The sequence below is a fragment of the Stegodyphus dumicola genome, chromosome 3 (assembly GCF_044657685.1).
Source record: "Stegodyphus dumicola isolate Sdum_Otavi_A_Nest chromosome 3, ASM4465768v1".
NCBI classification, from domain to species: Eukaryota; Metazoa; Arthropoda; class Arachnida; order Araneae; family Eresidae; genus Stegodyphus; species Stegodyphus dumicola.
In genome coordinates, this window is record NC_140770.1 from 185322935 (window position 1) to 185335246 (window position 12312).

At 28.9% G+C, this 12312-nt stretch overlaps 1 protein-coding gene across 1 annotated transcript in view; it reads left to right on the plus strand.

The window, feature by feature from the left end:
- Positions 1 to 12312, plus strand: part of Dp1 (satellite-binding protein 1 Dp1) — a 69460-nt gene that overhangs the window by 25280 nt on the left and 31868 nt on the right. The window contains exons 9-12 of the mRNA XM_035362085.2: positions 3695 to 3878; positions 6333 to 6469; positions 11346 to 11450; positions 11536 to 11736. Coding sequence (XP_035217976.1) covers positions 3695 to 3878; positions 6333 to 6469; positions 11346 to 11450; positions 11536 to 11736 — 627 coding nt within the window. The remainder of the gene's footprint in view (positions 1 to 3694; positions 3879 to 6332; positions 6470 to 11345; positions 11451 to 11535; positions 11737 to 12312) is intronic.

The window sequence follows — 12312 nt, forward strand, 5'->3', positions numbered from 1 at the left end:
CCAAATAAAAAATATGTAATCTCAATAAACTATATTTTAAATCAAACAATGATATAAAATAAAAAAAAAGGAAAGTCTTTTTATAGCATCTAAGCACTACACAAAGGAAATATCCACTTACCTTATTTAGAAGTTTCCATATCTTCAGAAACACAAAATTCAAACAAAAAATTCCTTAACAGCATCCAAAAACTTTCCTGAAACCATGTTCCCTTTCTAATAGAATGCTTTATATGGTGAGCATTATAAACCTTTCTTGTGAAAAACCCATTGAAAGCCATCTGAACGATCTTTAGGTTCATTCGACCATGTGCATTTCCTTCGTACAAACAGAACACTTATAATTCCGTTGAATTAAAATAAATTTAGAAATAAAAGTTTTTCTTCTGTACTCAAAACCATTTCACACACACACACACACACACACACACAAAAAAAAAAAAAAAAAACCCTTCCGCTCTTTTGTTCTATGCCACCAAGCACCCACTTTATCCCCAGGGCCGGATAAAGGGTGATTGTGCCCCCGCATTTGAAAAGGCCCCGCGTTACATAAAAGATCATTTTGAACAATTAAACATCATAATGTATTTGGGTTTCTGGGAAAATTTCAAAATATGAAAAAAGAAGTACTTCAAAAACATGCAGCTGAATTAGAAATTTCTCTTAGATTCTAAGTTAACAGAAAATGATGTACCAAAGGTGAAAGAAGCTGATATAGGTGGAAAAATGTTAGTTGAAGAAATGGAAGCTTTGAAATCTATTTTTCCTTCAGAATTTTTTGAAAATCCGTTTAAAATGTTCAAATTTTTATCTGATAATGATAGAGCAACGGCATTTCCAAACTTGTTTATTGCTCTCCGAATATTCTTAACAGTTCCAGTAAGCGTTGCTTCTAGAGAGAGATCATTTTCCAGGCTAAAATTAATAAAAAACTATCTGAGATCGACAATGAATCAGGATACATTAAATAGTTTAGCAATTATGTCGATTGAAAGTGAAGATACAAGGAAATTAGATTTTCAAACAATTTTAGAATTTACAGAACAAAAACTTAAAAATATGTAAATTCATGTATTCGTATTCAGTGATGTAAATTTATATTCAATAAATGTTCTTGTATTTTGAACATTTTTATTTTTTATGTAGAAGTTTACCTGTCTGATGTTCCATGACATTTGATATATATATATATATATACTGAATTTGAATTTTATTTAAATATTTAATATATAGAGAGAGGGCCCCACAAAGAAAAATCCAATCGGGCCTCGCACCTATTCGATCCGGTCCTGTTTACCAAGGCAGCCATTTTAACAATGCACAGCACACAATATGCGACATATTTCCTAACTGACATCCAACAAATATTTTCCCCATCAGTCAAATTCACAGCAATCACCCAGCCAATCACGCCATAATAGGGTTTTCATAAATGAAACAACAACTTCCTGATAATCAGAGGGGCGCCCTTAAATATAGGCTAACCAAGCAATTCAGTTAATATAACTGATGTAATAATTCAATAATTAATATAATAATGTATATTAATTTGCCTTGCTATATTTTTAAGTATTTAAAAATCTCTAAAGATGTACAACATTTATCGCTTTGAATACATTTTATTTTCATTGATGTACAATAAAAAAATTGCATACAAATTTAAGTAAGGCTTCAAATGTGTGTAATTTAAATTGCTGCAAATATAATTAATCAAATAATTTCTGCAGTTTATTAAAATTTATTAGGAAATGGAATAAAATACTTGTTTGATTATTTCTCTTATGTGTATATTTCAGATTTTTATAATAACTGTATTGATTTTAAAAGAATTTCTTTATTACTAAACTATTGAACTCTAATGTAACATATAACATTATGCTGGTTCCAAATTTTAATGTTGCTACAGTTTTGGAAGCACTTTGAACAGTGATTCCAAAAATCTGGCATTATTAAAATTACATACTTGTAATTTATTGCAATCTATGTTTATCTAGCTATCCTGGTGGAAAAAAGTTTAGCAAAAAAATTGTCATAAAAGCAGTTAATAATTGTATAAGAAAAAATTCCTGTTTATTACAATAAATTATTTTATCATTTTATTTATATTAAGCAAAATTGCATTAGAGTAAAATGAACATAATTATTTCATTTATTAGCCTAGTTTTAAACATAATGTGATGTTGTATGATATGACATTGTGAAAGCTAGTATAAGTTAGTCAAATTTTTAATTTCTAAACTTTTGATCAGTTTTCTTTATATAAAAAAGTGACCTTTTTTTAAATGATCTTTGATTATTTGATTCTGTTATTTATAGTTAGCAGTCACTTATCTTGATTTAGAATCTCATGGCATTTTAACAGCCATTGTTTTATATGTTATGTTTAGCATTACATTTTTTGGACATAATATCTGTGAGTACAGCACATTTTATTTGATTCGGCAATGAAAATTTGATTTGCAAAAAATTTTTTGATAGAATATAGCAGGTTAAAATAGGATCAGATAAAAGATGTACAGCAGATAATCATACTGGTAAACATAATTTTGAAACACCCTTTCTAAAATAGGTATACCAATTATTATTAACTGTTTTACTTTTTCCCCCTCTTCCCATAAGAAACATAATACAGTTTTATAAAGTTTCGTAACTAAACATAATAAAGTTTAATAAATAGTTTCATAACTAAATAAAGTTTTAACCATGTAAGATACATTCGGATTTGTATATCAGTATGACAGTGGTTGTTTCACTTATCTGTTTAAAGTAATGCCCTGAACTGTTGAAAAACTCTTAAGTAACTTGATATCTTATTTTACATGTTTATGTAATTAATTTGCATTTGAAATTACCAATAATTCAGAAAAAGCCGATAAACAAAACATTGCTCTTCCTATATGTTAGAACTAACTTTAAAGAAATGCTGTGCATTAAAGCATAATAATTTACTCCAAATGCCCTAAAATTCCATATTCCTCTTTAAACACTGCACTTAAGCTTTTTTTTTTTTTTTTTTAAATAGTGTAGTTCTATATTTATATGCTTGTGGTGCTGTTACTGTTTGAAAAAGAAAAAGCAAAGAACGGAGTTAGTTAATTTCTTTTTTCCCTGCTTTATAATTGTAAATTCAGTTGTCACAGGAGTTTGTTAAATTTTATGAAGCCATTAACATTGAAATAACTCCATCTTAGGATATTTAAAACTATTTATTGATATGATGAAAACTACATTCTTTATTATGTGCGTTCCTTTTAAACAAGTATGTTTTCAAGCTATGATATTATTTAACTAAAATAAACCAATAGTAATAAGTTAGATCCTGTCTTGCATGCTTTTGGTCTCTCCCACCAATTGCATTACAGTAATTACAAAATAACAGAGAAATAGACTATGTTATTACCCTTCACTGGAAAGGTATCCTTTTCTTATACATGCTATAACTATTTATGTAGTACTAGTGCTTTTTAAGGCTTGGTTCATGATGGGGTTTTAAGTTAAAAAGTATTTCATATTCTTTACTGTGCAATTACTTTCACATTTTTTAAATATATCCTTATGTTAGTTGTTAGCTGTGTCTGACTCATTGTTTTATGGTTGCTTGCTAGATTGCTTTATAAATTAAAAAAAATTACTAAGGTAAGCACTTTATATTTATTACTTGCACATGCAGTTTATTATAAATAGACTATTTTAGGTTCAAGTTGATTTTGCTGATGGACATGATAGTATTAAAGTTGAAGGACCACCTGAAGAAGTTGCTGAAGCTATTAAAAAATTAGAAGAAATGACTGCAAATCTATTGAAGCAAGTTGCTTATGAAGAAGTTAGAATAAAACCAGCTTACCATCGTCATATAATTGGGAAAAATGGTGCTAATAGTGAGTATGAATTTCAGATTTGATTGACATCATATGCACTGAATCTTATACTATTTTTATATTCACTTTTGTAGTATTTAAGCATTTAATCTTATTGCCTTAATTTTTAATATTAAATAGTGACATATGATTTTAGTTTAATTATGTGTTTACTATACCTCATAGTTATGTAAAATTTCTAAGGTCCTTTTTTTAAAGTTAAAATTTTGTAATTTAAAAAATAACTTTCTGTTTTTTATACTTAACAAGCAACTTTAACCCTGATAGGAATTTGTTCCCTACTTTTTGTAATAATTACATTTTCATAATCATGAAGATTTAATATTCATTGGTTATTTTGAAAATTCATTCCTGTATATTAAAATGGCGATGTTTGTGGATTGTACAGCATAGCATTCTGCATTCCTGTGGTGTTTTCCACTTCAACATATGCCCAAGAACATGTTCTACATTTTCTGGGATCAGGGGAAATATGTTTAATAGTCAGTCATGTTCAAATTAAAGGACTCACAAAAGTCAGCAAAGGCCTGGTTTGAGGCTGTGTTTCACACTTGGACAATTTCCCGAGTATAAAACTGAAATTGAAGGAAATGGAGCGAGTTTTTTCTCATAATCAGATACTGTAATCAATCATTTTCTTTCGTATTTAATAACTGAACTCGATTTAATAGGAACAGTTGTAACAGTGTAATATATATCTGTAATAAAAGTAAAGAAACCTCATATATCAACCTTCTCTAAAAGTAGACAGTATTTCTGAGGAAATATATAAATAAATATGGATTGAATATCATTGGCAGTCATATTTGCTAAGGCAAGCATCGTCACAAAAGGTCAGAATCTCTTTTTGTGGTTGGTGATTTTCACTGAAGCATGTAAACATCTTTAAAAAAAGAAGCTGAATAGTTTTTCTCCAGCCAATTTTGAAATTTTGTTTTGCATTGCCCTTAAAAAATTGTTCACTTTAAAGATTAATTTTCCTTTATAAAAACTGTACAGGTATAAAGTTATTTTATAATAGTCATTACTCAATATTAAATAAGAATTGATGTAGGTATTTGTATATTAAATATTGTATTTAAGTTATAACAACTATTTTTTAAGACTTGGAATTAATTTAATGAGAATATCATAGATGAGCAAATGTATAAGCATATCATATAAACTTAAATTCATAGTGGAAAGATTTAAAGTATAATATAGTCGAGAATAACAAAATTTGTTTTCAGTTTAACCTTTTTAGAAAACCAGAAATTTATTATAAATTCGTTTAAAAAAATGTTAAATGTATAAATTTTTAAAGTATTATCCATCCTGATCTTAATCTTTAAATACTGCTTGTTCTTGTAATGATGCATGTTGGCATGTAAATACTTTTTTAGATATTAATCTCTAAAAGCATTTTTGGACATAATGTTTCATGCTATTGTGTAATGTCTCTTATTTTATTTAACATGATAAACATTTTTAATTCAGTGTTACAAATTTGTTTTATTTTTAAAAGAATAATTCTTTGCTAATCAGGTTAGGAGTTCATACTCAGAAATTTAGTTTATTTGTATTTAATCATATATTTGATTGAAATTGTATGTATTATCAAGCTCTTTTCGGTTTCTTAATTTTATGATAAATAGAATTTCTACATTTTGCCATATCAAATTCGAAAGATGTAAATTCATAAAAGCAGCTTGCATATGTTATGTGTATATAAAACTGAATTATTTATGCATGTGTTTATAAAACTCTTGGATTATTATAATATATTGTATAGCATAGCTGCCAACTCTCCCAGACTGACTGGGTGACTCCTTGATTTTCATCATATCTGATGGTTTTTAATTTTTAGCCTTTACTAAGGAAAATATATTCCAGCAATAAAATTGGTTGAATGAATGAAAGTTACATTGTATTTTTATTCCTCTACCGTAGTGATTTTAGAATAATTTTTCTTGTTTAAATTTTATTCATCTGTAATTTCAAATTATATTTTTCTTATTACATTTCATTGATTAAAATTGATTGAAAGAATCAAACTTAAATTGTGTTAAATTTTCTTTCCTCTAGTGATTTTTAGAATAATTTTTCTTGTTTAAATTTTATTCATCTGTAATTTCAAATTGTATTTTTGTTATTACATTTCATTGACTTTTTTCATATTAAATTTCATTTTATCCGAGTTGTCTCAATTTATTGCACATGTATAGATTTTTATATGAAGATTCAACCAGTGATTTTGTAGTTATTTTACTGCATTATATGGTACATAACTAACTTTATCCAGCAGAATATAGAGTACAGTAATTATTAATTTTTATTTTCCTCTTATTTAAAAATACTTCAATAAATAAAAGTTTTTCTTTCTTATTCAGGATTTTGTTAGTGTAAAAGTATAAGAAAATTACAAAATAAAATTCAGAGTTACAAAAGAAATAATACTGGTATTTCAAATTTTAGTTAATAGGTTAAAGGAAGAAACAAAAGCACTTATCAACATTCCATCTGATGCTGATAGTGACATCGTACGCATTGAAGGTGATCCAGAAGGAGTTGCTCAAGTTAAAAAAATGCTTCTGGATATGGTAAACAAAATGGTAAGACCTTTGTTTCTTCCTTCTAAAATGATTTAGCCATTGAGTTAAAATAATTTTTAAATAAAATCAGCTTCATAAGAAAAAGTTTTTATCAAGCTTCATAGTGGTGAGAAATTGTCATTTTCTATACTATGCATCAAAATTGCTGAATATAAGTTGTGAATTGTTATATCTATCTATTTATATACAGCAAAACTCCCTATGTCCAAATTAATTGGACAACAACAGTCTAAACATTTTTTAAAAAAAAGTAAGGGGATAGGATAATTATTTTTCCCCCATCCTGTAAACCAAATGTGTACATTCTCTATTAAGTGGAGGAATTTCTATTGATTGTATTTATTTTAACATTTTATTTACATAAAATAAATATGCAGTGCATGCATTTTTTTTGGGGGGGGAGTAATTAAACTGTGTGTATTCACTTCTCATGTCTGTTTCAGTTAAAATAAAATGAGCTTTATTTTCAATATACTGATTATAATTGTAAATTTATGTAAATTCATTGTTTTTCCCCCATTGTGAATAAAATTGAACAAAATGCACAACTCTGAAAATGAAAGAACCATTTAAAACAAAATGCACATGTTTATTCAACTAACAGCAAACTATTTTTTGCTGATGTTAAGCAATCAAATTCAGAATAAACTGTGCCGTTAAAATTTTTAACCCTTTTAAAGCATGCTCTTCTGTTAATATTTATAGACTACATATTTAGTGAATATTGTAACCTACTCTGTGCTATATACAGAACTTCTTAAAATTGTATTGTTGTCTGGAAAAGTCTGCAGTTTTTTATGATAAATACAGTGAAGAAGTACAAAAATATAAGAAAATTTCATTGAATCTCACAAGCATCATATTGTTCTACGACCTTTTTCCCATTGCTTCGGCAGCTGAAAAATTCCTTCTTACTTCCTTGTAGGAAGTATTGCAATCACAAAAAATTCTGGGTATCATATTTCAATGAAAATATCCATTTTGACTGCTAGCAAATGCAATTTAACAATGTTTTTGTGCGATATCTATTTGTAAGGACAGAATAAAAGAATCTTTTTTTCCCCAAACGTATTATAAAACTGATTTAAAATGGATTCAAAAGAGATTTTTTCGTGGGGTCTGTATGTATGTGAGTATGTATGTATGTAGTTCACATAACTCAAAAATGAATAGCCTCAGAATGTTGTAATTTTGTATGTGGGGTTGCTAAAACATGTAGATGTGCACCTCTCTTTTTGGTTGCAAATCAGCCTCCCCAAAAGTATATAAATATATGTATATATATATATGTATATATTCACTCTGTTACTTAGCTTAATGAGCTTAGTTTTTTTATTCTTATATGTTTGTAAATTGTGTATTTTTTGCTTTAAAAAGGAATTATGTTGTTCTTAATTTCCTGTTAAGGTTTTTATGCCTTTAGTTAACCTGCATGTTATAGTTATAAAATAATCAACAATTTAAAGAGTTGTTTAAGTGTGGCTAAGCCTAATTTTTTACCATAGCAACTATATTTGTTTACATTTGAAACAAAACAGTGCCAATCTGAAGAAACTAAGCTTTGCAACAACAAATGTCTTCCTTTAATGTTGCAAATTAAATTATGCTTAATCCATCCTGGAATTACCATTTGAGTTATTAAATTTTCTCATATATTGATTCAGCCGTTCACAACAAATTAAATCGGTTTCTATACCTTCAGTGTTTTTTTCCTGAGTGAAGCCAAAATTAAACTTTCATTTTTGTGCACCAAAAAATCTGTCTTCTTGCCTGCTGGCCAAATTGCTCGTTTTTGCATAGAAACTGTAATTGTAATTGCAAAAAATTTTTTGATTGTTTTAACTGTATTTGGTGTTTTACGTTTTTCTATAACTTTCAATTTTTAATATAGATATTTTTTAATGTAGATATTTTTAGGGTTTAATTTCGAAATTTAGAAGTGCTGGAGCTCCTATGGAAGACCGTCAGCATAAGGGAACAAGAGTAAATAAATAAATAAAATGACTATTAAACTCATTAATAATTTTAAAATCAAATAGTTAATTATTATCAAATTAATAACTATTTAATTAATGTTATGCATTGTTATTTAGTCAATAATTATTATATAATTGATTAAATTATAATTTTATTGCTAAATAAAATTTTTGAGATAAAATTTCTACTGAAATTGTTATTCATTTGCATAAAATAAATGCCACAATTTTCTTATTTAGGGCTCTAGCTAGAATTATGATTTATTACAAAAACTAAGAAGCACCAGAGCTCGTATCCAGTGGGCTCCGGTCCTATATAAGCTCTGATCGTAATGGGAAAAAATTCTTTTATCATCACAAAAATTAAATAAAGTATAGCTGATGAAAATTCGGATAATGCTTAAAACAGGGCGAAACAGAATGAGGTAGTTAGCGTATGAGTGGGTGGAAACAAAAAATGAGGGGAGTCTTTGAGAGAGAACATTCTCTTTTACCTCAAATCTCTGCTGACATAGTAATTATAGCAATCAAGCGGATGTGTCTCAGGGGTAAAATGAGTCCTAAATCTGACTCCTAAGGATGAATGTAAAGTTGCTGGTTACGGTAGTGGATACTGTGGGAAGATGATGTATAGGACGTGCTTGAGCAGTTTATCTCAGTATTTCACTCTTATTGTGCTTGCTGTCACTTAACCCACATTTAAGAACACAAATTTTCCTTCCTGTGTGGATAACTAACTATAACCATAGAGAACAGTACAGTAGATACGGTGGCATGGCGAGAGATTTACGCATTCCTAAACAAGCTACCCCAAAATTATTGCCTTAAAGGGAAAGGCTTCCGCATTTGAGTGAGGGGACTTTATTTGAACGTCTCTGTTTTCATGTGTTCGTATTTCTAGGCAAATAGGGTATTGCAAGGTCTGCTTATTGTTAAACTAAAATGTTTGAAATTGTGGCTCAGTTTTATAAAAACAAGTACCGAAGCTCGTCTTATTTATAGCTCCGGCGCAATCTAAGTACTGGATATTTTGAATTTATATGTATTTTTGTCTTGTCGTGAAGTGAGAACTGAATTAATTGAATAAGGAATACATCTCTAATGTAATTTGAGGAAATAAATACAAATTAATATTAGCAGAAAATACTGTTTCCAGTCTGGACAGAGGAGAATGTTTACAAGTAGCGCATGCGTGCTGCATCGTCTCTGAAAAACTGTTTCTTTTCTTTCTTTTTCTTTTTTTTTTTTTCTTTTTTTTTAAATTTCTTTTATACATCATTTTAGATTTATTTTAGTATTTGAATAGAACATGTAGAAATGATTAGATAATTCTTCAGATGATGTAACTTTTTTGCATTCTGAGTGATAAAATGAATGAGATGTAACACAGTTAAATGAACCTACTGCCTGAGTACCACTATGGTAAATAATCATAGTGAATTTTAAAAAGTGCACTTATTTTATTGTAGTTTGTCCTCTTTATGAAGTAGATTCAATTCAATAAGTTTAAATGAAACACAGGAAAAATGCATTTAATATTCAGTACAAGGAAGTCATGGTGTACACATCAGATTTTTTCTAAAAAAAGTCATTAGGTTTATTTGTAAAGGAGTTACCGTGGTGCTATTTCAGAGTCTCCAAAAAAGTAAATTCCAGGCCATTCAGAAAATGTTGGAGTGGATTGTGGAGATAAAAATCTGAGACTGCAAAGTCTAGTAAATATGGAGAGCATCGCAAAATATCCCAGCTGAACTCAGTAAGCCTTTGTGTGATATGCATCAAAGTGTTAGGCAAGCATTGTCATAATGGAATATAATACCTTAACATTTGGTCAATTTTGGTGTTTTGCTTTTGAAACTGCCATTTGGGAACGGAATTTTTCCAAATTTCCTGTCTGATGTAGTGGCAACAATTTATTGTTCCTTTGTAGTCCCACAATACAGAAAGCATTTTGGAATATTTAATTTGTCCGATAGTTCTTTAATTGTATAATGTAGACTTTCAGTAATAGCTTTTTTAAAAAGCCCTTGTTTACACAGGATGGTCTTCCAGAATGGATATGTTCAAGGCTGAAGTTTTTACATTAAAACTTCTCAAATTATCTTCAAACTGTGTTATCCGAAATAGCACTTTGTCCATTTATGTTAGAACTTTTAAATTCCATCCACATTAGTGTAGTGGAAGCTTGACTGCCCGTTGTTGTGTGATAGGAATGAATGTAGACCCAAAGTGCATTAAACCAGCATTCTCTTCTTCAATGTGACTGGCTCATCGACATTCCATCACAGTGTCTGTAATGTACCAGTGCATATAGTTCCATAACTCTGAAGAGTAGCAACAACCTGTCAGTGCTGCTGATTCATATTGATGTAAAATCTTACATGGCTGTTCTCAGGATGTCTTTACTAAGATAAGATGCATTTGCTCGACATGGTCAGTGTTATCTCCCATTTTCTGAAGTGCGAGAAAAGTGTAACTGGTATTCAGGCTGATGTTTATATTAAAGTTTATGTGCAACAGAGTTTCATGTACCAAAAACTCATTTTGCACTATCTCAGGATGACTAAATCTTATGTTTGCATATTCTTTGGATTTTATGTGCACAGCCAGTTAGTGTCGAAGAAGATTTAAATTCCATATCATTTTATGAAACCTGGATACTTGAAAGAAGTGTGTGAGGTAAATATGATAACAGGATTCTGATATTCTGGGTATTTGAAATTCAGTAGATTTCTGGGAGAGAAGTTGTAAATGAAGTAATGTATGATATGCATGTATTTCTGAAAATGAAGGTGTTGTTGTCCATTATTTACCTTTGTTTAAAGTTTATGGAGAGCTTTTTCATTTCAGTATTCGTTCTTTTCAGTATATGTTGTAATTATATTTTAATCTTTTTATAGGAAAATGAAGTATCGAAGGAACTTATTATTGAGCAGCGCTTTCATCGTAATATTATTGGTGCCAAAGGAGAAGAAATTAAGAAAATTCGGGACAGATTCAATCTTGTATGTTATTTATTTAATGTATGTCCATACACAATATGATTTAAAAAATTAAACATCATTAAATTAAATTTACATTTTATTTAAGGTTAATGTTGCATTTCCTGAGCCTGGTCTAAAGAGTGATAAAGTTGTTATTCGTGGACCAAAACAAGATGTTGATGCCTGCTATAAATACTTGCAACGCTTGCATGAAGAAATGAAGATAAATAATTTCAGTGTAGATGTTCCAATCTATAAGCAAAATCACAAATTTATAATTGGCAAAGGTGGTGCAAATATTAAAAAAGTAAGAATTTTAATTATTTTTATACTAATGAGGTTATAAAATGTATTTCTGAATGCTTGTAGGTTGCATTAACTTCAGACTAGACCTATTTTATTGTTTTACTGTTGAAGGGAAAAAGTAGTTGTTTGAAATTCTGATTGCTTGTTTTAGCATTATGAAACAACCAATTTGTTTTAGGATTATGAAACCACCAATTTGTTTTAGCTTTATGAAATGACCAATGTAAGGTTCCAGTCAGCTAGTAATAGTTATTGTTTATTAATGATGAATGACATATTAGTCGCTGTTTATTGCATACTTGGCAAAGTTTAGTATTTCTTTACTGTTTGGAAATTAATTGTAGTTGAAAATGGGTGTTATTTGCAAAACCTATTTTTTGTAATGTATCATGCATTGTTATGACATAGAGTGGAAACCCACAACTGTCCTTTTTGCAAAAGAAGCCAAAGAGAGCTTGCTGAACAAGATTTCAATTCGCTTGCAACAACAACAACAACAACAACACACACACACACACACACACACAAATTGCTCTCTGAGTAAATGAACAGTATTGTGATGATGAAAATTTTGCCA